The sequence below is a fragment of the Erpetoichthys calabaricus genome, chromosome 11 (assembly GCF_900747795.2).
Source record: "Erpetoichthys calabaricus chromosome 11, fErpCal1.3, whole genome shotgun sequence".
Classification (NCBI taxonomy): Eukaryota; Metazoa; Chordata; class Cladistia; order Polypteriformes; family Polypteridae; genus Erpetoichthys; species Erpetoichthys calabaricus.
In genome coordinates, this window is record NC_041404.2 from 94,989,304 (window position 1) to 95,013,412 (window position 24,109).

Consider the following 24,109-nt stretch of genomic DNA (forward strand, 5'->3'; position numbering starts at 1 on the left):
GTCCAGTCCTCGGCTACAGAAGCTTGCTTTTGGGACGTGGAATGTCACCTCTTTGAAAGGGAAGGAGCCTGAGATAGTGTGCGAGGTTGAGAGGTTCCGGCTAGATATTGTCTGACTCACCTCGACACACAGCTTGAACTCTGGAACCAATGTCCTTGAGAGGTGCTGGACTCTCTACCACTCTGGAGTTGCCCCCGGTGAGAGGTGCCGAGCGGGTGTGGGCATACTTATTGCCCCCCGACTTGGAGCCTGTTCATTGGGGTTTACCCCGGTGGATGAGTGGGTTAGCCTCCCTCCGCTTTCAGGTCGGGGGGACGGGTCCTAACTGTTGTTTGCGCGTATGCGCCGAACAGCAGTTTGGAGTACCCACCCTTTTTGGAATCCCTGGTGGGGGTGCTAGAGGGCATACCTTCTGGAGTGTCCCTCGTTCTACTGGGAGACTTCAATGCTCACATGGTCAATGATAGTGAGACCTGGAAGGGCGTGATTGGGAGGAGTGGCCCCCACCCGATCTGAACCCGAGCGGTGTTTTATTATTGGACTTATGTGCTTGTCACGGATTGTCCATACAGAACACCATGTTCAAGCATTGGGGTGTTCTTATGTGCACTTGGCACCAGGACACCCTAGGCCTCAGTTCGATGATCGACTTTGTGGTCTTATTGTCGGACCTGCGGCCACATGTCTTGGACACTCGGGTGAGGATAGGGGCGGACCTGTCAACTGATCACCACCTGGTGGTGTGTATACTTCGATTGTGGGGGAGGATGGCAGTCAGGCCTGGTATGCCCAAACGTGTTGTGAGGGTCTGCTCGGAACGTCTGGCAGAGTCCCCTGTCAGAAGTAGCTTGAACTCCCACCTCTGGCAGAACTTCGACCACATCCCGAGGGAGGTGGGGGACATTGAGTCCAAATAGGCCATGTTCCGTGCCTCTGTCGTTGAGGCGGCTGACCGGAGCTGTGGCCGTAAGGTGGTCGGTGCCTGTCGTGGCGGCAATCCCCGAACCCGTTGGTGGACACTGGCGGTGAGGGATGCCGTCAAGCTGAAGGAAGAGTCCTACAGGACCCTTTTGTCCTGTTGGACTCTGGAGGCAGCTGATAGGTACCGGCAGGCCAAGTGGAATACGGTTTTGGTGGTCGCTGAGGCAAACACTCGGGCGTGGGAGGCATTTGGGGAGGCCATGGAGAATGACTTTCGGACGGTTTCGAGGAGATTCTGGTCCACCATCCTTCTGCTCAGGAGGAGGAAGCAGTGCAGTGTCAACACTGTATATGGTGGGGATGGTGCGCTGCTGACCTTGTCTCGGGACGTTGTGAGTTGGTGGGGGGAGTACTTTGAAGACCTCCTTAATCCCATTAATATACCTTCCACTGAGGAAGCAGAGCCTGGGGACTCGGAGTGGGGCTCCCCAATCTCTGGGACTGAGGTCACCGAGGTGGTCAGAAAAACTCCTTGGTGGCAGGGCCTTGGGTGTGGATGAGATACATCTGGAATTCCTCAAGGCTCTGGATGTTGTAGGACTGTCTTGGTTGACACGCCTCTGCAACATCGCATGGACATCAGGGACAAAGTGCCTCTGGATTGGCAGACCGAGGTGGTGGTATCCCTCTTTAAGAAAGGGGACCGGAGGGTGTGTTCCAACCACAGAGGGATCACACTCCTCAGCCTCGCTGGAAAAATCTATTCGGGGGTCCTGGAGAGGAGGGTCCGTCGGATAGTCGAACCTCGGATTCGGGAGGAACAGTGTGGTTTTCGTCCTGGTCGCGGAACAGTGGACCAGCTCTACACCCTTAGCAGGGTCCTGGAGGGTGCATGGGAATTTGCCCAACCAGTCTACATGTGTTTTGTGAACTTGGAAAAGGCGTTCGACTGTGTCCCTTGGGGAACCCTGTCGGGGGTACTGCAAGAGTATGGAGTACCGGACCCCCTGATAAGGGCTGTTCGGTCCCTGTACGATCAGTGTCGGAGCTTGGTCCGCATTGCCGGCAGTAAGTCGAACCCGTTTCCAGTGAGAGTTGGACTCCGCCAGGGCTGCCCTTTGTCACTGATTCTGTTTATAACTTTTATGGACAGAATTTCTAGGCGCAGCCAGGGCGTTGAGGGGTTCTGGTTTGGTGGGTCACTGCTTTTTGCAGATGATGTTGTCCTGTTTGCTTCATCAGGCCGTGATCTTCAGCTCTCTCTGGATCGGTTCACAGCGGAGTGTGAAAGGTGGATTTGGTAACATTGTTTGTCTAGGCAAGTCCTATTAATGCAACACAATGTATCATAGTTCTTAGTTTACATGTATGTGTGCTCATGTGATCGTCTCTCACTTAGCACACAGCAGTAAGTAAGTGAACTGTATATGAAAGGGATTACACTTAGAAATATTTATCATTCCTTTGCTGAAATAGAGGGACAACCGTCTGTACCATTTAAAACAATTTTAAAACAGCAGTGATTGCAGTCTAATTAAGTGACTAAAAGATGAAAGTGTAGGTACAAATAAATAACTGTTTTAAAACAAATTAAAAAAAGGTGATGGAGCGTATGTTCTATCCTTTTTCATTTCTAAAAAGTTTTCCCCATGAATTAGATAAATGTTTAAATGGTTTTGATTCACTTCCCTATTATGCATAACCAGTGTTTTTGTCACACACACACTCTTGCTTGGAATGTGAGCTTTTGTCCTACACTTGTGCAAATGAGCAAAAATGCAAAATTTGGTAAGTTTTTGCACCATACATCATTCTCTTTCCATTTTTATTTTACCGTGCTTTCCTTATTTGCTTTTGGCTGCCTTTTAATGATGCCATGCCTTGTATTGTACACCTTGTATTCCTTTAACTTTCTAATGCTTTCATTAAAGGGTAGAATCTTCTATTAAAGATATATGATGAAGTCCGTGTCAAGCATGAGTACTTAAACATATTCATTGGACATAAGCATCAAAATATAGTACTGGAACATTCCTAGCCTAAAGTCTACACTCCTGTTTCTTTTGTTTTCTAGGTCTTTCGGTACCTCAGTGCTTTCTTGCCGCAAAGTGGATTCCAAATTCAGGCATGCAACCGCTACTCCTCTGAGACCAATGGTGCCAAAATTGTTGCCACAAAACAGTGGTGAGTGTAGAGAACTATGCATATGTTTTATTTTTCAAAGTCTATTTTTATTTTCCATTCCCTATTTGAGTATGTTTCTTCTCATTGCTTTTTTTGAACATGAGGAGCTAGATGCAATGAGCTTTACAAATAGGCTAATTGATTTAAAATCTCAAACAAGCATTTTTGCACAGGGCTTTGATACAGTGTTTTTGGGCTAATTGGTACAGGAATGACAGTTCTGATGATCTTGTCTTAACTATGTAGGACAGACTGACATTATGCATTCTCAGTTTATCTTGAGCACATGAATTAAAAGATCAGAATTCATGAGCTACATACTGTATTATTGTGGAGTTTGTGAGACTTACTAGGTATATTACCAGATTGGTCTACTCCTGCACTTTAGAATTAACGCACACACAAATACATAGGTCCTCTCTAGATGAAGTCTTGGCTGATGCCAATATTCCACCTAGGACACAGCTACATACAAAAAGATCTTATTCACACAGTCTCATTTGATGCCAGTTGCCCTGCAATATTCCACTTAGGACCCCCGTCACATAATTACATGTAAGAGTGATGCCAAATGCCTGTCACTGCTAGTATTCTATATAGGTACACTCTATCCACCAGCACTATCAAATATTGTCCTCGTGACACACAAGAGGTCAATCATTTTGGTTATAGGGCCACTTTCTAAATAACAGTGTCTTATTTCTACAATACTTGTTCTAAATATTGAGGAGCAACCTCTCAACTTTGATATCCCTATGGGCAAGAAAGCAGCAATCTTTCCACATTATCTGCCCTTGTATTTAATTTAGTCACATAAGATATAAAGAAAAAGTATAGAAATGTACAATTCGGTATTTATTAAAGTATACAAAATAACAAATAGAAGAAATAATAGAAACAAATAGCAAAGTTTGAATGTAAATAGTCTTAGAAAAACTTACTGAAAAATTAGCAACGTGAGGAGTGGATGTTGTCCTGGGTGACATTTTGATTTAGCTCTCAATGTTAATCATAAATTGCATTCTCCAAAACCTAGATAAAATGGTCACAATTGTCTTGCTCTCTGATGTCGCTGGATCAGTCATATTTATGTTAACATTTCATGTGAGGCTTTGGGACATGTGAAATTGCACATATTTGGTTGGCTGGCTGTCCTTATGATAGAGGACTCTGCTCAAAGTCTTTATTAACCTGGTTTCCCAGGCTAGAAAATAATTTAAACAGCTTCTGATCAATACTTATTTTCTCTTCTTGGGATATAAACTCATTGAAGAAGCTTCTGGTCCATACTTGCAGTGCCCTGTATAACATCTGGTGAAATAGGCAAATTTTTCCTTGATTTACCCCTCTGCTCCACAGTATGAAATTATCAAATCAAACAATTCAGATGCGGTTAAAGTGCACACTGAATACTTTAATTTAAGGGTATCTGCATACAGTCTGGTCACACCATGTTGAAATTACAACACTTTTTACAAATGGTCCCCCCCCACCCACCCCCATTTCAATGCACCATACTATTCGAAACAACTGGTGTCACAGGTATTTGTGATTACTCAGGTGTGTTTCATTGCTTCATTACTGCAAGCGTAAGAATCCTAGGCTTGCTTATCTGCATACAGTCTGGTCACACCATGTTGAAATTACAACACTTTTTACAAATGGTCCCCCCACCCCCCCCCCCCCCCATTTCAGTGCACCATACTATTCGAAACAACTGGTGTCACAGGTATTTGTGATTACTCAGGTGTGTTTCATTGCTTCATTACTGCAAGCGTAAGAATCCTAGGCTTGCTTCTACGTACAGACTAGCTTTGGAGTCTGTAGTTGCCATTGTTCAACATGAGAACAAGAGCAGTGAAAGTCAAAGAAGCCATTATGAGGCCGAAAACAAGAATTAAACCATTAGAAACATTGGTAAAACAATATTTGAGAAAGTATCGGAAAGTAGGTTGAAGAGGAGAGACCATGAATATGTGGGAAAAAGTGGTGGGAAATGGAAGTACAGTGGAAGAGAAAGTGAGGGAGGCCGATGTGGATGCATAAATTAAAAGAAGATCTTTTTTGGAAGAAGGCTTGTCTGGTGATGAAACGCAGGACCAAGCTATTTGGGGGAGGTTCATCAAGCACATCAACTCCACAATGAAGTGGGAAAAGATGAAGAGGAATAAGAAGATGCTTTCATATAATCATCTTCTCTTATCCTTATGTTATAAATAAGTTGTCTTTTGTTTATTTCAACAAGCATGTTTAGTTTATATGTGACAGTAAGTAAGTCTATTGCCATGATGAACCACAACAGAAAAAGAGCAAGTGTTAATGTTGACTTTTAGCGATTTATGATCTTCATTCATAAATTGTGCAGATCTCTTCATATTTCTGGCATCCTGACCAGAAAGTGAAACATATCCCTCACTCTACATTTAACTTGGTGTTACTTTGCAGTTTTTTGTTGATTGTTTTAGTTAACAGTAGAATCCTTGAAGCCCATGAAAAAACACATAATCCCGGCCCACCATAAATCCCTTCTCACCCCTACTATCAGTGTCTTTTGTTTTGTAAATGTGTTGATCAGCGCAAACATCAAACAGACTGCCGTCCCATCCCCCCCACCAACGGAGCTCAACTCGAGTGAAAAGCTCTCCCAGCTCAAGCCTTCTTTTTCTCTGTGTGATGTGCCTGAAGTTGTATATGGTAAATAATATATCGTTATTTGGAACACATGCATTTAATGTGTGTTCTGTGTCTACAACGATCTGTGTAAGTGTAGGATGACAGGAAATGCAAGAAATGTTGAACACATACCGTATATACTTGTGTTTAAGTTCTCCCGCAGATAAGCCAGGGCTTGATTTTACCGTATAATTTCCTATATTTTATAATGTCGGTCGAATGTGGAAAACTCACACTATTGATCCAAGAGATTATGATATGCTAACGCCCACCCACCTGAAAGAGTAACCAAGGAGCACACTGCCTATTTTTCTATGTGTTGTGCCTACGTGACCAGGCAGTAATACCCGAACTATTCCGAAACGACGATTATATTGTTGTGTGTTTTTTGTATCTAACATCCTCATTCACCCTTATCGTAAGAGCATCCTTTATCTATGATGGAGCATTTGATCAGAAGAAATTATGAAGGTGGTTTTAAATTAAAAGTCTTTGAAGTGGCGAAAGAAATTGGTAACTGCGCTGCTGCAACAAAATTTGATGTGTCTGAGTAAACTGGTGCAAGATTGGAGGAAGCAAGAAGATGGAAAAAAAATTGTAAATGTCTCATTTTTGAACAGCATATAAGTTGGGGTCTAATTTTTATGATCAATTTTTTGGATTTCAAGACCCATCTTATACGTGAGTATATACAGTACCTAAAGCAAAAACCTTTTCATGTTTTAGTACTAACAACAAAATTTTGACATGAAGTGTATAATGTGTGAAGACTGAAGTCCAAATATCAAATAAACACTTTCACAAAAAGGTACACGTATTTAAAAAAAAAACATGCCATGCTGACACTTCAGCATGCGAGCAATGGTACGAGAATGCAGTCAGATTTTTTTTTTGGGCACATAAACCGTCAGATCTAAACACTAGCGTGAAGAATCGCTTGCGTACTGAAGTCTATATATGTAAGTGGAAGCTGCTGCTGCACTTGTTGTGGTATTACACATAGAGGTATACTTTGTCAGCATGCCCGTGTGGATCAAACACAGGAAGCTCTATAGTTTGCTTGTGACTTTACACTGCAGGAAGATAGGTAAATAAATTAAGGTAAACTGTTAAATAACATTCGATGTGGCTTTTGTATAAGTAACATATAAATGTTTTTTTTTTTTTTTGTATAAAGACCATCACAAAATATAATCACAAACAGAATGTTGCACGATACCTTGATGAACTTGGAATGCCTTGCCCATCCTCATCCGAGTTCACCTCTATTATAGCACATGTTTATTTGAAAACAGCAGTGTCGGATCGCGGGGTGCATGAACGTGACTGAGAATAAAACTGAATAAAAAAAAAAAACTAACCTTTACAAGTACCATAAAATTATACCGGCTGTTGCAGACTCAAATCAAATGTGTGTTTTTATTATATAATAGTAACAATAAGAGCAGCTAACTACTCAAAACATTAATTCTGGGAAGCGGCCGGGATCAAACCCGCAACCTCTTGATTATGAGTCCGCACTGTACCACCAAAGCAGCCTTGTTAGTGATCTACCCAAACCCAATTTGTTTTTCTTTGGTTATATTCTTGAATAAAAGCGCACTTGTTTTGTTATACATGCACCTTTTGTGAAAGTGTTTATTTGATATTTGGACTTCAGTCTTCACACATTATACATTTCATGTCAAAATTTTGTTGTTAGTACTAAAACATGAAAAGAAGTTTGTGTTTTAGGTATGTGTTCAACATTTCTTGCATTTCCTCTCATCCTACACTTACACAGATCGTTGTAGACACTGAACACATATGAAACGCATGCGTTCCAAATAACAATATGTTATTTACCCTATACAACTCCAGGCACATCACACCAAGATAAACAAGGCTTTTTGCTCGAGATGAGCTGTGGCGGTGGGAGGGATGGGACAGCAGTCTGCTTGCTGCTTGCGCTGATTGACACATTTACAAAACAAAAGACACTGATAGTAGAGTTGCGAAGGGATTTAAGGTGGGCTGGGATTACGATTTTTTTGTAGGCTTCAGGGATTCTAGTGTTAATTACCTGCTTTGTCGAATGTAAAACTGATAATTAACTGAGTAATCATTCACCTTATCCTACAGCTACACTGGAAAAACAATGCTGGCTTTACTTAACATGTTTTTGTATTAGTGTGATAAGTGGTCCGTGGTGTCAGGTGAATTTTAAATAAATCGTGGCCCAAGAAGGAAAATTGGGCATGGTTGTATGTGAGTGCGTTTTGCTCCACGGTTAATTCATTAGCTGGCTGATCATGCCGCATACATGTGCACAGCTGGCCAGATTAGTCAGGTGCCTCAGTGATGCCATGGAGGGTGCTGCTTATTACACCCGTGCCCAATTAGGCAGCATTGTACATAAGGAACATGCACGGGACAAAAAGGGGGAGATGCAGAAAGAGAAAGAAAAGAAAGAACAGCCATGAGAACAGCATCGGGAAGAAATTCAGGATGAGCCAGCCAGGCAGCCAGTGTGTGAGAGGCAGTGTGGCTATTGGCCCCACGACGAAGCAAAGGATCAGCGTTCTAGGGGTAGATCGTTCCCACTGAGTGTTGGTTGAGGAATGGGTGGGATTGTGGAGGAAGCCTCCTCAGAGATCAGAGACATTCCAGGGCAGCGAGAAGGATGACAGGAGGATCACCAACCCCAAGTGGTCTGGCTGATGCCACTTGGCAGCTTAAATGGGTGTCGGGTTGGTGAGGGCTGCAGCTGCTGTGGTCTTCATCACCTGAGCAAGTCACAAAGGATCAGGGGAGACAAAGAGGGAGTTGTGCTGGGCTTATCTGAGAATGGTAGGAACACTGACCCAGTGACTGTGTTGTTGATTTTATTCTCATTTTAAGTCTTGATTTTAAACTCGTGGATCATCACTGTTTTAAAGTATTATTTGTTTATTTAGTGTTGAAGAGAGCACTGCACTGTTTGGACAGTTTTATTTTAAACAAAGTAAAACAGTATCACTTTATACATCTGTCCCTTGCTTCATGAATGCCCTCATTTGCCTGGCTCATCTCGGTAATGTTTTTGACAGTGGTAGGTTCAAGAGGCTCCTGGATGCAACACACACCATCACAAGTTGCTTTTCATTTTCACTGTTATCAGTTTATACTCATGCTTTCTTCCTTTGTATTTCAGGAATATTAATGACAGATTGAAGCTGCTGTTGGGGTGCATTGCAGAGCTGGGTGATGCAGAAGTCAGTCTCCTGCGTTCAGGGGTTAATGATTTCAGTGTGATGTATTCAACACGCAAGCGATGTGCCCAGCTGTGGCTTGGGCCGGCAGCATTCATTAATCATGGTATGCTCTAGATTTTTTGTGCAATTAGTTTTCAAATTTGTCTCTTTTTTTTGTCTACTTTTTTGCTTAACTAAAATGCATCAAAATATGCTTAAAAATAATAAAATTAATATCGGGCAATTTTGAATAGAGGGAAAGTTGTTTTGTAATCATGTCAAAGAGCTTAATTTTACTGAATTTACAAGAGAAAACATTTTTGTATGTTGAAGTAATCATCAAAGTCCATAATTACAGAAAACCAATAGTATTTTATTTTCAGTGTTCCTCAACCACTTTATCTTATATGATAGGTGGATGTACTTTGCCCAGGTAGCAGTACTTGTTGTTGATGATTTTTGTTTCTCTTGATATAGGTGATTGATGTGAAATAATGAAAGTAAAGCAACAGACAATTTGAAATAAGTTTGCTTTTTAGATGTCCTTTGTTTTATTACTTAGAAGAAGCCACCTGTTTTTTCTCCTTAAAAAGCAAACGTTTTTTATTATGCAAAAGTTTATTATGCAAATATACTTAAACCTCTAGTTAAGCACAGAGTACTATGCTAACGTTTTTGTAACGTAAAAGAGAGATGGAGCTATAGAAAATGGTGAGGTGGAACAACCTTCAAAATATACAGTTACAACCTTTAAAAGTATACAGTGCAGGGATATTTATGGTAGTCATTTTGACACAAACCTTGTGCTTTTGTAATAGGAAAACAGTTTTTTGAAAATGTTGGTCTAAGCTTTTTTTCCCCAGGAACATCATCTAAACAATAAACAATGTATGCTTTAATAGTTTTTGCTTGAACTGGTTGAGATCTTTCTTAAGAGTACATGCTTTGCTTCTTGCTAGATTTGTAAGTTATCTGTTCAACTGATTGCACATGTGAGCCTGTGAAATGTTGTGTGCAGCGCCTGTGCCACCTTAAGCTCATAAATGAGATATGGACTTCATATCTACACAACACAATTAAATTGAAAATTCTTGAGTCATGCTGACGTGAACTTTGCAAACGCTAGAGGCTGCTGGGAGTTTTTGGTGTTTTCTGTGGTGTGAGAGTTAAATAAAAAATACATTTTGCTTTTAAAAACTTGGGTTTTGGTTGCTGCTAGGGAACCATGTGAGAATTTTTAAAGGTTTTTTCCCTTTAGAAGGGGTTTTATTTTGCTTTTTTTTTGTTTTTTTTCCCCCACCCGCACAAGAGCAAAAGTAGCTGATTGCTTGGAAGTGTACTTGGAAAAGTTACTTGTACTTGACCTCTGTATCTGAACTAGCATCGAGGAGATAGGGTAGAAAGCAGCAGTAACTAATATCGGCATTTGTAAGCAAATAACAGCGTCATAACAGTGATTCCTTAGTTTAAAAGAAAAGAAAAAAAGGCTGACTTCAAAGCAATAAAGGGGAAGGCTCAGCGGTGTGTAGGTAAGCGCCCAGCGTTAAGACACTGATCAGGCACAAGGGGCTGTATGAGTAGATAAGGTAGTAAAGTTTTATTTCTTTAGCGGTCCAGAGGTAGAGCGACTGTATTCTCTTGAATTAATGAACCCTAATGCAAACGGTGTGAGTGGAGAGCTTTTAAGTAAGGAATAAGAGGAGTGCACAGTTACAAGAGCAGACAGATAAAAGTAAAGTTAACCTCATAGAAGGATAAACAGCAGGTAGCTGAGAGGGATAACAGTACAGGAGCTTAAGGGGACAAGGTGTAAAATAGCAATAGCAGTTCTTAGTGTTACCATTTAAATCATTTAATTTTAAGAAAAAAAAATTAAGGCAGTTTTACTAATCCTAAATCAAAATTTAATAATGAGGCCTGTGCAATGCAAGTCCTGTTGAATGTTGGTCTTTGAATGTTTGAGGGCTACATCTGCAGGAGATGCCAGCTGATCCAACACCTCGAGCTCAGGATCGCTGAACTAGACGAGGAGTTGGCTGGCCCGCATTGTAGAGAATTGGCAGACCTGGCCCAAGTGTCCTTTAGAGAGATAGTGTGCAACCCCAAGGTGGCACGAGGGGAGATTCTAGACCAGACATGTAGAAATAGTTTAGTCACAAGGCATAAGGTAAAGGATGCACACTTTCCAGGGGCATGAACCCCAGAATTAGAAGTGTCAAACCGTTATCTCGTGCTTGCGGAGCTGGACGGTGTCTCTGATGATTCTGAGGTGGTAGACAAGGATGAGGAACCCCAATGGGCCAACTCAAATTCAATTCCCAGAAAGAGAGAGGTAGTGATAGTTGGGGACTCAATCATTAGGGGGATTGAAGTGCAGATATGCTGTATAGACAGAGTCTCGTATGGTGTTTTGCCTTCCGGGTGCACAGGTGGTGGACCTCCCTGGAAGGGTTGATAGGCTCTTGACCAGAGCGGGGGTGGATCCAGTTGTCGTTGTCCATGTTGGAACAAATGACATGCATAAGGATAGTCTGTCAGTTCTGCAATCCAAATTCAAAGAGGTGCCAGTCTGAGGAGCAGAACTGACAAGGTAGCCTTACCTGAAGTTCTGCCTATGCCACGCGCCAGTCCAGGTAAGACTGAGGAGATTAGAAGGCTTAACGTGTGGCTGAAATCTTGGTGCAGGGTAGAACGGTATAGGTTTATGGAGCATTGGGACTCCATTTGGAACAGATGGGACCTGTTCTGCCATGACGGGTTACATCAGAACTGGAAGGGCACCAATGTATTGGGGAAGCTGTATGAGCAGGCTAGTAGTCGAGGATTGTTTAAACTAGGTAATGGGGGGGTGGGGTGGGGGCAGGAAGTTTAGGACAGGCAAGGTTTAGATCAATGCATGGAGGAACAAACAACGGTATAGAAATAAAAATGCGCAGTAATATAAATTCTAAGCCAACACTTAAATGTAGAAGGAGTCACAAATTCAAAATAGCTTGCCTTAATGCTAGAAGTATCAAAAATAAGGTAAAGTGAGTTGGAGCTGTATGTAGCAGAGCATAATTATGATATTATAGCAGTAACGGAAACCTGGCTAAATAACAAAAATGGGGATGAGTGTAACATAGAGGGATACATATTTTTTAGGAAGGATAGACAGGACAGAAAAGGAGGTGGGGTTGCTGTTTATGTCAAACAGAATTTAAATGTAAGTCCTCTTCAGGTGGACGATGAGCCCCATCTTACTGAAGACATGTGGCTTCGCCTGGAATATATAAGGGAAAGAGGGACTTATTTTAGGAGTGTGTAGACCACCCAATTCAGACAGTAATTTCAACACACATCTTTTTAGTAATATCAAAAAGGCAAGTTTACAGGGAGATGATATAGTCATGGGGGACTTTAATTATCCAAATATTAACTGGGATAACCTTGCAGATGGAGGAGTACAAGAGTAGGAGTTTTTAGAAGTAATCAGTAACTGTTTTTTAACACAGTATGTTGACGCACCAATGCGGGGTGAATCTTGTTTAGATTTAGTATTTTGTAATAATCAAGATAGAATTGAGGGTGTAGAGGTGATTGAACCACAGGACAGATACATACCTAAATTTGGAATTAAAGGAAATAAAAAAACAAAAACTCCACAGTGGAATAATAAATATTTAAGAAAGAAACTGCAAAGGAAAAAACTGCTTTATAAAGCATATAAGACTAATTACTGCAAAGCAAGGTTATTATAGTTTTGCCTTTTTATATTAGTTTTTATTTCTGTATTTTTTCTGATCTTACTTGGAAATTCAGTTTAGTTTTAGTTTTCCTTCATCGTATTTTTAGTTTTAATTTAGTTTTTATTTCACAAAGACATTTCTGTTTTATTTTTATAGTGGGGCAAAAAAGTATTTAGTCAGCCACCAATTGTGCAAGTTTTCCCACTTACAAAGATGAGAGAGGCCTGTAATTTTCATCATAGGTATACCTCAACTATGAGAGACAAAATGAGAAAAAAAAATCCAGAAAATCACATTGTCTGATTTTTGAAGAATTTATTTGCAAATTATGGTGGAAAAAAAGTATTTGGTCAATAACAAAAGTTCATCAATACTTTGTTATATACCCTTTGTTGGCAATGACAGAGGTCAAACGTTTTCTGTAAGTCTTCACAAGGTTTTCACACACTGTTGCTGGTATTTTGGCCCATTCCTCCATGCAGATCTCCTCTAGAGCAGTGATGTTTTGGGGCTGTCGCTGGGCAACACAAACTTTCAACTCCCTCCAAAGATTTTCTATGGGGTTGAGATCTGGAGACTGGCTAGGCCACTCCAGGACCTTGAAATGCTTCTTACAAAGCCACTCCTTTGTTACCCGGGCGGTGTGTTTGGGATCATTGTCATGCTGAATGACCCAGCCACGTTTCATCTTCAATGCACTTGCTGATGGAAGGAGGTTTTCACTCAAAATCTGATGATACATGGCCCCATTCATTCTTTCCTTTACACGGACCAGTCGTTCTGGTCCCTTCGCAGAAAAACAGCCCCAAAGCATGATGTTTCCACCCCCATGCTTTACAGTAGGTATGATGTTCTGTGGATGCAACTCAGCATTCTTTCTCCTCCAAACACGATGAGTAGAGTTTTTACCAAAAAGTTTTATTTTGGTTTCATCTGACCATATGACATTCTCCCAATCCTCTTCTGGATCATCCAGATGCTCTCTAGCAAACTTCAGACGAGCCTGCACATGTACTGGCTTAAGCAGGGGGACACGTCTGGCACTGCAGGATTTGAGTCCATGGCGGCGTAGTGTGTTACTGATGGTAGCCTTTGTTACTTTGGTCCCAGCTCTCTGCAGGTCATTCACTAGGTCCCCCTGTGTGGGTCTGGGATCTTTGCTCACCGTTCTTGTGATCATTTTGACCCCACGGGGTGAGATCTTGCGTGGAGCCCCAGATCGAGGGAGATTATTAGTGGTCTTGTATGTCTTCCATTTTCTGATAATTGCTCCCACAGTTGATTTCTTCACACCAAGCTGCTTACCTGTTGCTGATTCAGTCTTCCCAGCCTGGTGCAGGTCTACAATTTTGTTTCTGGTGTCCTTTGACAGCTCTTTGGTCTTGGCCATAGTGGAGTTTGGAGTGTGACTGTTTGAGGTTGTGGACAGGTGTCTTTTATATTGATAATGTGTTCAAACAGGTGCCATTAATACAGGTAACGAGTGGAGGACAGAGGAGCCTCTTACAGAAGAAGTTACAGGTTTGTGAGAGCCAGAAATCTTGCTTGTTTGTTGGTGACCAAATACTTATTTTCCACCATAATTTGCAAATAAATTCTTTAAAATCAGACAATGTGATTTTCTGGATTTTTTTTCTCATTTTGTCTCTCATAGTTGAGATATACCTATGATGAAAATTACAGGCCTCTCTCATCTTTTTAAGTGGGAGAACTTGCACAATTGGTGGCTGACTAAATACTTTTTTGCCCCACTGTATATCTATTAGTTTCACTTATAGTAATTTATGGTATGGTTAAAGAGCTACTATGGTGTTCAGTTTTGTGTCACAATCAGACAGAACTGTATACTTAACAGGTTTGGATTTAATAGGAATTTAATGTTAATGGAAGCTTATTACATACACTACATGGTTTATTATCTGGTTTTGTTTTTTGTCTGATAAAAAGAAGCATAATCACAAGTAGATACAGAAAATGAACAATTTCATACAATTCTATAATTTTTAAAATATTTTGTATGTCATTTGTGCAGAACAAATGTGCGCTGACTGTTGACACTTGGCATCTTTTCCCTTTCTTGCCCAGAATGGGCCAATCTGTAATGACTTTTAGGTGAACTTTAAGGTTTGAGGGTTTTTTACTCTAAATGTCTGCAGTACACAACATATCCTTCTCCAAGACAATATGCTTCTAATTAATGCCTTCATTCTTGCATTCAAAAATCTCCCATACTGGGCTTTATTTTCTACCAGCCTTATTGATCACTGATTATAATCCGGTACATAAAATTTATAGACATTTTGCCACCTGCAGACCTAAAAAGATATAAAAAAAATCAGAAAATAGCTTCTACTGTATTCTTACAGGTGTGATTATGAAAATCATGGGGGCTTAGGAAGAACAGGGCTCTTAGGCTTGAATCAGTGTGTAGACCCCACCTAGCTGTATTAAGGGAAAGAAAGGAAAACAAGTATGTAGTGTGAAGGTTAGAAGTAGTGAGCAGAGCAAGAGTAGGTAATAGGAATATGGATGAGCACGAAGCGAAATATACCGCATCTGAGATTAAGAACAATATATACATTATATAAACTTGTTTATCCAGAGCAGGATCGCAAGAAACCTGCAGCCTTCCCCAGCAGTTTTGGATGCAAGGCAGGGAAAATCCCTGGTATGCAATATGTATGATATGGCTGATTTTAAGAACCAAAAGAATATGATATTTCAACTATTTATTTTGTAACAGCCGATGCCGCCACACGCTTGGCCTGCTGGTACCCCTCAGCTGTCTCTGGAGTCCCACTGGTCAACCAGACCCGATAGGACTCTTTCTTCAGCTTGACGGCCTCTCGAACCTTAGGTGCCCACCACTGGGTTCGTGGATTGCCGCCACGAGGGGCACCGACAACCTTGCGGCCACATCTCCGTTCTGCTGCTTCCACAATGGAGGCTCGGAACATGGCCCATTCAGACTCGGTGTTCTTCGCCTCCCTTGGAATGAGGTTGAAGTTCTGCCAGAGCTGGCAGTTAAAGATCTTTCTGACCGGTTCCTCCGCCAGACGTTCCCAGCAGACCCTCATTATTCGTTTGGGTCTGCCTGGTCTGTCCGGTAGCCTCTCCCGCCTTCTGATCCAACTTACCATCAGGTGGTGATCAGTTGACAGCTCAGCCCCTCTTCACCCGAGTGTCCAAGACATAAGGTCGCCGATCTGATGACACGATTACAAAGGCGCCAGGTGCACTTATTGACACCCTTATGCTCGTACATTGTGTTCATTATGGACAATCCATGGCCATCACAGAAGTCCAACAACGGAACACCACTTGAGTTTAGATCAGGGAGGCCGTTCCTCCCAGTCACACCTCTCCAGGTTTCACTGTCGTTGCCGACGTAAGCGTTTAAGTCTCCCAGCAGGACGAAAGAGTCCCCGGGAGCTGCACCTCTTCCAGGAACTCCAAGAAGGCTGGGTACTCTAAACTGCTGTTTGGCGCATAAGCGCAAACAACAGTCAGAGTCCTTCCCCCAACTCGAAGGCGTAGGGAAACAACCCTTTCATCCAACGGGGAGAGCCCCAACGTACAGGCCTCGAGCTGGGTGGCCATAAGCAAGCCCACCCCTGCCCAACGCTTCTCACCCACAGCAACTCCAGAATGGAACAAAGTTCAGCTTTTCTCAAGAGGAATGGTTCCAGAGCTCAGACCATGCGTAGAGGTGAGCCCGACTATATTTAGCCAGTTCCTCTCAACCTCTTGCACCAGTTCAGGCTCCTTCCCCGCCAGAGAGGTAACATTCCATGTCCCAAGAGCCAGTATGGGCAACCGAGGGTCGGAACGCCAGAGTTCCTGCCTTCGGCTACCACCCATATCGCATTGCACCTGACCCCTATGGCCTCTCTTGCAGGTGGTGGGCCCACAAGAGAGCGGAACCACGTTGCTCTTTCGGGCTGAGCTCTTCTGAGCCCTGTGGTCGAAGGTCCAGCAACCAGGTGCTTGCCAGCGAGCCCTTCCCCCGGGCCTGGCTCCAGGGTGGGGCCTCGGGTACCCTTTCCTGGGCAAGGGAAATGCAGATCATTGGTTTAACTCTATATGGGGTCTCAGGATCGAGTTAGTCTGGATCTTCACCTCAGACCTGTTTGCCTTGGGAAGCACTACCAGGAGCATGTAGCTCCCGACAACATAGCTCCAAGGATCACTAGACCGCGCATGGCCTCGATCCAAGAACTCGGGCATGGGAGGAGTTTGGTGAAGCCATGGAAAACGACTTTCGGTCAGCACAAGAAGGTTCTGGCAAACCGTCGGGCGCCGCAGGAGGGGAAAGCGGTGCTTCAACAACACTGTGTACAGTGGAGATGGGGCCCTGCTGACTTCAACTGCAGACGTTATTGACTGGTGGAAGGAATACTTTGAGGATCTTCTCAATCCCAGCAGCATGTCTTCCTTGGAGGAAGCAGAGCTGGAGGACTCTGGGTGGGCCCATCCATAACAGGGGCCGAGGTCGCCAAGGTAGTTAAAAAGCTCTGAAGTGGCAGGGCCCCTGGGGTGGACGAGGTTCACCCTGGGTTCCTCAAGGCTCTGGATGTTGTGGGGCTGTCCTGGTTGACACGTCTCTGCAGTATCGCATGGACATTGGGGGCAGTATCTCTGGATTGGCAAACCAGGGTGGTGGACCCCCTTTTTAAGAATGGTGACCGGAGGATGTGCTCCAACTATAGGGGGATCACACTTCTCAGCCTACCCGGTAAGATCTATTCAGGGGTGCTGGAGAAGAGAGTTTGGTCAATGGTCGAATCTCAGATTCAAGAGGAACAATGCAGATTCCATCCCGGCTGTGGAACACTGGACCAGCTCTACACCCTGGCCAGGATCCTGGAGGGGGCATGGGAGTTTGCCCAACCAGTCCACATGTGTTTTGTGTGTTTGGAGAAGGCATTCGACTGTGTCCCTCGAAGCATCCTGTGGGGTGTGCTCCAAGAGTACGGGGTACAAGGCTCGTTGTTATGAGCCATTCAGTCCCTGTACAGGATGAGCAGGAGCTTGGTCCGCATTGTCGGTAGTAAGTCAGACTCATTTCCTGTTGAGGTTGGACTCCGCCAGGGCTGCCCTTTGTCACCGATTCTGTGCATTAGTTATATGGACAGAATTTCTAGGTGCAGCCAAGGAGTGGAGGGGGTCTTATTCGGTGACTTCAGAATCTCGTCTCTGCTATTTGCGGATGACATGATTCTGTTGGCGTCATCGGACAGTGACCTCCAGCTCTCACTGGAGTGGTTCGCAGCCAAGTGTGAAGCAGCGGGGATGAGAGTCAGCACCTTTAAATCCGAGGCCATGGTTCTTAGCCAGAAAAGGGTGGAATGGTCTCTTCGGGTTGGGAACACATTACTGCCTCAAGTGGAGGAGTTCAAGTATCTCGGGGTCTTGTTCACGAGTGAGGGAAGAATGGAGCGGGAGGTTGACAGACGGGTCAGTGCTGCATCAGCAGTAATGCGGGCAATGCAACGTTCCGCGAGGCTGTCGATTTACCAGTCGATCTACTTTCCTACCCTCGCCTGTGGCCACGAGCTTTGGGTAGTGACCGAAAGAGCAAGATCGCGGATACATGCGGCCAAAATGAGTTTTCTCCGCAGGGTGGCTGGACTTTCCCTTAAGGTGAGGAGTTCAGTTATCCGGGAGAGACTCCGAGTAGAGTTGCTGCTCCTCTGCATTTAGACGAGTCAATTGAGGTGGTTCGGCCCTGAATGCCTCCCTGGGGGGGTGTTCTGGGCATGCCCCACTGGGAGAAGGCCACTGGGCAGACCCAGGACATGCTAGAGGCATTATATCTCCTGGCTGTCCTTGGAACGCCTCGGGGTCCTCCCAGTGGAGCTGGAGGAGGTGGCCGGGGAGAGGGAGGTCTGGGCTTCCCTGCTTAGGCTGCTGCCCCCACGACCCAACCTCGGATAAGTGGGGGATAATGGATGGATGGATGGATGGAACTATTTATTTTGAGAGAGAGAGAAACTAAAAAAGGGGGACAAATATTTTAAAACATAATTCTGCTACTAGATTATTTTCACAATATCAGGTATTTTGAGCTGTGAAAATAAACTAAAAAAAGATAAATCAATATATGTAGAATACATACAAAAACACATTAGTAGGTTTAGTTTTTCACCAGTTGGCAGACTCTCTTCACCTACCTACCTGTAGTTCAGTAGAGCCATTGCATCTCAGGAATTTTACAAGGTTTGTATCGCTTTGTTGTTAAACGACTTTTTAAAAGCAAAAGTGATTGGTCAGTAACAATATTCTGATCTTGTATGATAACCTAGTAAATCTCCCTATCAGTACTGTTTTATTTTCAAAAAAGATTTCTCCTGTGCGATGTGGCAGGTGAATTATTCTCAACAAAATGCAGGGACCTGAGAAATAAACTGAAATGTTACTCACTCGTGATTTTTCTGTTTATATGGTAAAGGTTTGGTTGATGAGCACAATCCAACTTCAAACAATTGAATTACATGGGATTGGCTCCAGCAGACCCCCGTGACCCTGTGTTCAGATTCAGCGGGTTGGAAAATGGATGGATGGATATACAAGTGCAAAGAAAGGCGGCACAGTAAATCGCTTTCTATTTCACACGCTTTACGTGCCCGTAGTCAACATGCTCTGTCACCACAAATGCTGTGTGAACACCGCCTTCCTTCACCAGCTGCCGTTCACTGGATGAATATACTGTATGCGGGTTGCTTGTGATGGATGACTTTGTTTTAGAGTTAAAAGTTGCAAGGCTTAGGTTTAGGTTTCTTCATTTAGTCATGAAATTTGCCTTCTCAGTTGCATCTAATAACAGGTAACAGACAGAATGAAATAAAACAGACAAATAGAAATAAGAAAGGTTAAGGTAAGGCAGTTAGATAAAACATATTTACACCAAAAAAAAAAAAAAAATAGGTAACAGGATATATATCAAAACCTTAAACATTATCTCTGATATTTCTTATTGAAAAGTTGTATGGCACCAGGAAGAAAGGAGTTTCTGGAGCGATTTGTGTGGGTTATCAAAGCAACTATCCTTCCTGATTTACTGAAGTTTAGTTCTACATGTAATGGATGTCTGTCATCAGTTGAGATGATTTCCAGTTTCTTTAGCATTGCCCTCTGACACACACTAGTCAAATCATCTACATCAGCCCCAATAACTTTAGCTGCATACTTCGTAATCTGCTGGAGCTTTTTTGAGTTTTGGTTTGTTAGACTATTAAACCAGGCAATGAATCTGAAAGTGATCACAGACTGGATCATACTGTGATAGAAGGACAACATGAGGTCCTTGTCTACTTTAAATAGTTTGAGTTTATGGAGGAGAAATAAGCGCTGGTTGCATTTAGAAAATAATTTTTTTGTATTTGTATTCCAGTTAAGATTGTTATCTAGGTAAGTTCCTAAGTATTTATATTCATTCACTATTTCTACCTCCTCTCCCAGAACTACAATAGGTGAACATACAGATTTCTGTCTCTTAAAATCAAATATTATTTCTTTGGTCTTTTTTACATTCAGAGTGAGAGAGGTTTTTATTGCACCAGTTTACCATACAGTCCACTTGATTTAGATAGTGGCTTTCATCCTCCCCAGATATGCATCCTATGATCATGGTGTCATCCGCAAACTTAATAATTGAGCAGTGGTCATTGTTCTGTCTCAGGTCACTTGTGTACAGAGTAAACAGTAATGGTGATAAGACACATCCCTGTGGACTTCCTGTGTTTGAATGAATGGCTATTGAAAAAGTGTCCTGAACTTTAACTGCCTATGAACGATTTAAAAGAAATTTCTGAATCCATAGTGTGATAAATGGGTTTACATTCATACTGTTTAATTTCCCAATCAGTATATGAGGCTGTATAGTATTGAACGCTGAAGAAAAATCCAAAAATAGTGCTCTGACATATGAACCAGGCTGATCAAGAAAGGTATAGACTTGATGTAAGATAACAAGCAGAGCATCTTCCACACTTCTGTTTGCACAATAAGCAAATTGATTGTTGTCTTGAAAAGTCTTTGTCTCTGTCATGAAAATGTTTTTCACCAAGTGTTCAAAGCATTTCATTGGAATAGATGTAAGTGCCACTGGTCTATAGTCATTTAAACAGCTTGGCCTAGAAACCTTAGATACAGGGTTAATGATTGATTGTTTCCACAGATTAGGTACAATACCACAGGTCAGAGACCAGTTAAAAAGCAAATGAAAAACTGGGGAGAGCTGCTTAGAGCAAGACTTTAAGAGCCGACCTGATATGCCGTCTGGTCCCACTGCACTATTTGTTTTGGCCTACCGCAAGCCTTTTTCCACTTCAGTTAAACTGAACACAATCACAGCAGAATACCTGGTGTTTTTATAAAGCATCTCCTTTATTTCTGTATTTTGGGTGCTGAAATCACTTGTTTCAAATCTGGCATAAAAGTTATTCAGTTCATCTGCTAAAAGCTTGTGGTCTTTGTCAGCTGGAAAATCCACATTCTTTTTAGGACCCAGTCCTGTAATTGTTTTTAGTCCCTTCCAGACCTGCTTTGGATTGTTATCATTGAACCACCTCTTGATTTTTTCCCCATACATCTTTTTATTTTGTTTAATTAACCTGTTAATCCTTTGCTGTAAAATTCGCTTATCTTCTAACTTATTTTTTTGATGTGCATGTTGCTTTTGCAATAGTAATGCTTTAACCTCTTTAGTGATCAATGGCTTACTGTTTGGGTACACCTTGACAAATTTTTTCTTAATGATCATAGACTCACAGAATTGAATATATTCGCTGACAGTATAGGTGGCCTCATTCAGTGACTGTGAGGATGTCAGCAGATCCCAAGTTGTACTGGAGAAGCATTCCTGCAGTTCCTCTACACTTTCCTTGCACCAGTTTTGTGTTGTTCGTATGGCTGGTTTTTCTTGTTTCAGTTTCTGTTTGAACTTCGGGAGAAGATGAACAACAACATGGTCAGACGCACCCAGGGCTGCTCTGTGATGCGATATGTAGGCATTAGGGACATTTCCATAGCACTTGTCCAGAGTTTTGTCCACTGTAGTGTTAATATTCACATATTGATGGTAATTTGGTAATACTGACTCCAGACTGCATAAATTAAAATCACCCATCACAAGTTTGAAAGAACCAGGTGATTTGGTTTCTAGTTTATGAGCAGTTTCAAGAATTGATTCAGCTGCAGCTCCCATATCAGCATGCGGCGGACTGTAAACGACTGTCACAACTGATTAAACTCCCGTGGTAGATAGTATGGGCGAAGTCCGACGGTGAGTAATTCAATATTTGGCATGCAGATGCGCTCTTTTTCAGTGATATTCCTGCACCATCTTTTGTTAATGTAAAGGCAGACCACACCACCCGTCTGCTTACCAGAAGCTGGATTTCTGTCTTGCCGTACACAAACAAATCAATCTACTTCAACTGCTGTATCCGAGTCTGTATTCTTAAACCAGGTCTCCATAAAGCACATCAGACAGCTTTCACGGTACTCGTGGAGGTATCGTGCAGATGCTCTCAGCTTGTCCAGTTTATTTCGCAAGGACTGTGCGTTGCTCATGATGATGGTTGGCAAAGGTGTTTTAAAACTTCTCCGTCTCAGACATACTCGTAGTCCACCTCTTTTTCCTCGCTTTCTGGGTTTCAGAAATTTTAATTCATCCGGTGTATTAGTAATACACGGGGAGTAACTGGTAGCTGGTCTCATAGATAGCAACGTATCCTGGCTGTAAATAAACAGCGCCGGCCACACACCTGGGATTTCCTGTGCAGGTAGTGCGTTAGTGTCCCGTTGGATTCCAAAGGCAATAACGATCAAAAATAAGAAACTTTCGCAAATGTTGTTAAGCATTTTATAGAAATAATTACAGTAATCCCTCCTCCATTGCGGGGGTTGCGTTCCAGAGCCACCCGCGAAATAAGAAAATCCGCGAAGTAGAAACCATATGTTTATATGGTTATTTTTATATTGTCATGCTTGGGTCACAGATTTGCGCAGAAACACAGGAGGTTGTAGAGAGACAGGAACGTTATTCAAACACTGCAAACAAACATTTGTCTCTTTTTCAAAAGTTTAAACTGTGCTCCATGACAAGACAGAGATGACAGTTCCGTCTCACAATTAAAAGAATGCAAACATATCTTCCTCTTCAAAGGAGTGCTTGTCAGGAGCACAGAATGTCACATAGATAGAGCAAACAAATCAGTAGGGCTGTTTAGCTTTTAAGTATGCAAAGCACAGCCGGTACAAAGCTGTTGAAGGCGGCAGCTCACACCCCCTCCGTCAGGAGCAGGGAGAGAGAGAGAGAGATAGAGATAGAGAGAGACAGAGAAAAACAAACATGCAAAAATCAATACGTGCCCTTCGAGCTTTTAAGTATGCGAAGCACTGTGCAGCATGTCGCTTCACTAATCAGCTGCCACAGAAGGTAGCAACATGAAGATAATCTTTCAGCATTTTTAGACGAGCGTCCGTATCGTCTAGGTGTGCGAACAGCCCCCCTGCTCACACCCCCTACGTCAGGATCAGAGAAAGCGCAAGAGAGAGAAAGAGAAAAGTAAGCTGGGTAGCTTCTCAACCATCTGCCAATAGCGTCCCTTGTATGAAATCAACTGGGCAAACCAACTGAGGAAGCATGTACCAGAAATTTAAAGACCCATTGTCCGCAGAAATCCGCGAACCAGCAAAAAATCCGCGATATATATTTAAATATGCTTACATATAAAATCCGCGATGGAGTGAAGCCACGAAAGGCGAAGCGCGATATAGCGAGGGATCACTGTACTTGCAAACTAGTAAAAAGAAAAAAAAGAAAAAGAAAACAATTTTACACGATTTAAGAACAAAAAACAGGTTAAAAACACGGAGAGATGCACTGAGAGGTCTGCTACAGAGCAGCGACTGGAAAACGTAAAGACTAAAGACAAGATTTATTCTAAAACGAAAACTAAAAATATTTTTAGTAAATTATTATTTCAGTTAGTCTCTCCAGCTACTTTTAATAGCTTATTTTAGTTTTAGTTTTTCATTTCCGTTTTGTTATTTTATGAAAATGTTTTTTAATAATAGTTTCAGTTTTGATTTTAGTTTTCATTAACTATAATAACCTTGCTGCAAAGTGAATAGTAGAGTATATGAGAACATGAGAGCAACCATTAACACTAGAATTACCAGAGCCTACGAAAAAACTCGTAAATCCTTCCCACCTTAAATCGCGTCTTAAATCCGTTTGCACCACTCCGCCAGAGTCCTTTGTCATCTAAATGTGCTGATAAACAAAAGCTACTAGCAGCCAGCTATTCCATCCCCCCACCGACTTAGAATGAACTTCTCCTAGCTCAAGCCTTGCCTTGATTTGATTACCTGGGATTGAAG

At 42.4% G+C, this 24,109-nt stretch overlaps 1 protein-coding gene across 1 annotated transcript in view; it reads left to right on the plus strand.

Moving 5' to 3' along the window:
• kmt5c (lysine methyltransferase 5C) overlaps window positions 1-24,109 on the plus strand; it is a 200,265-nt gene that overhangs the window by 72,642 nt on the left and 103,514 nt on the right. The window contains exons 5-6 of the mRNA XM_051933690.1: window positions 2,996-3,105; window positions 8,951-9,114. Of these exons, the coding sequence (XP_051789650.1) occupies window positions 2,996-3,105; window positions 8,951-9,114 (274 nt within the window). The remainder of the gene's footprint in view (window positions 1-2,995; window positions 3,106-8,950; window positions 9,115-24,109) is intronic.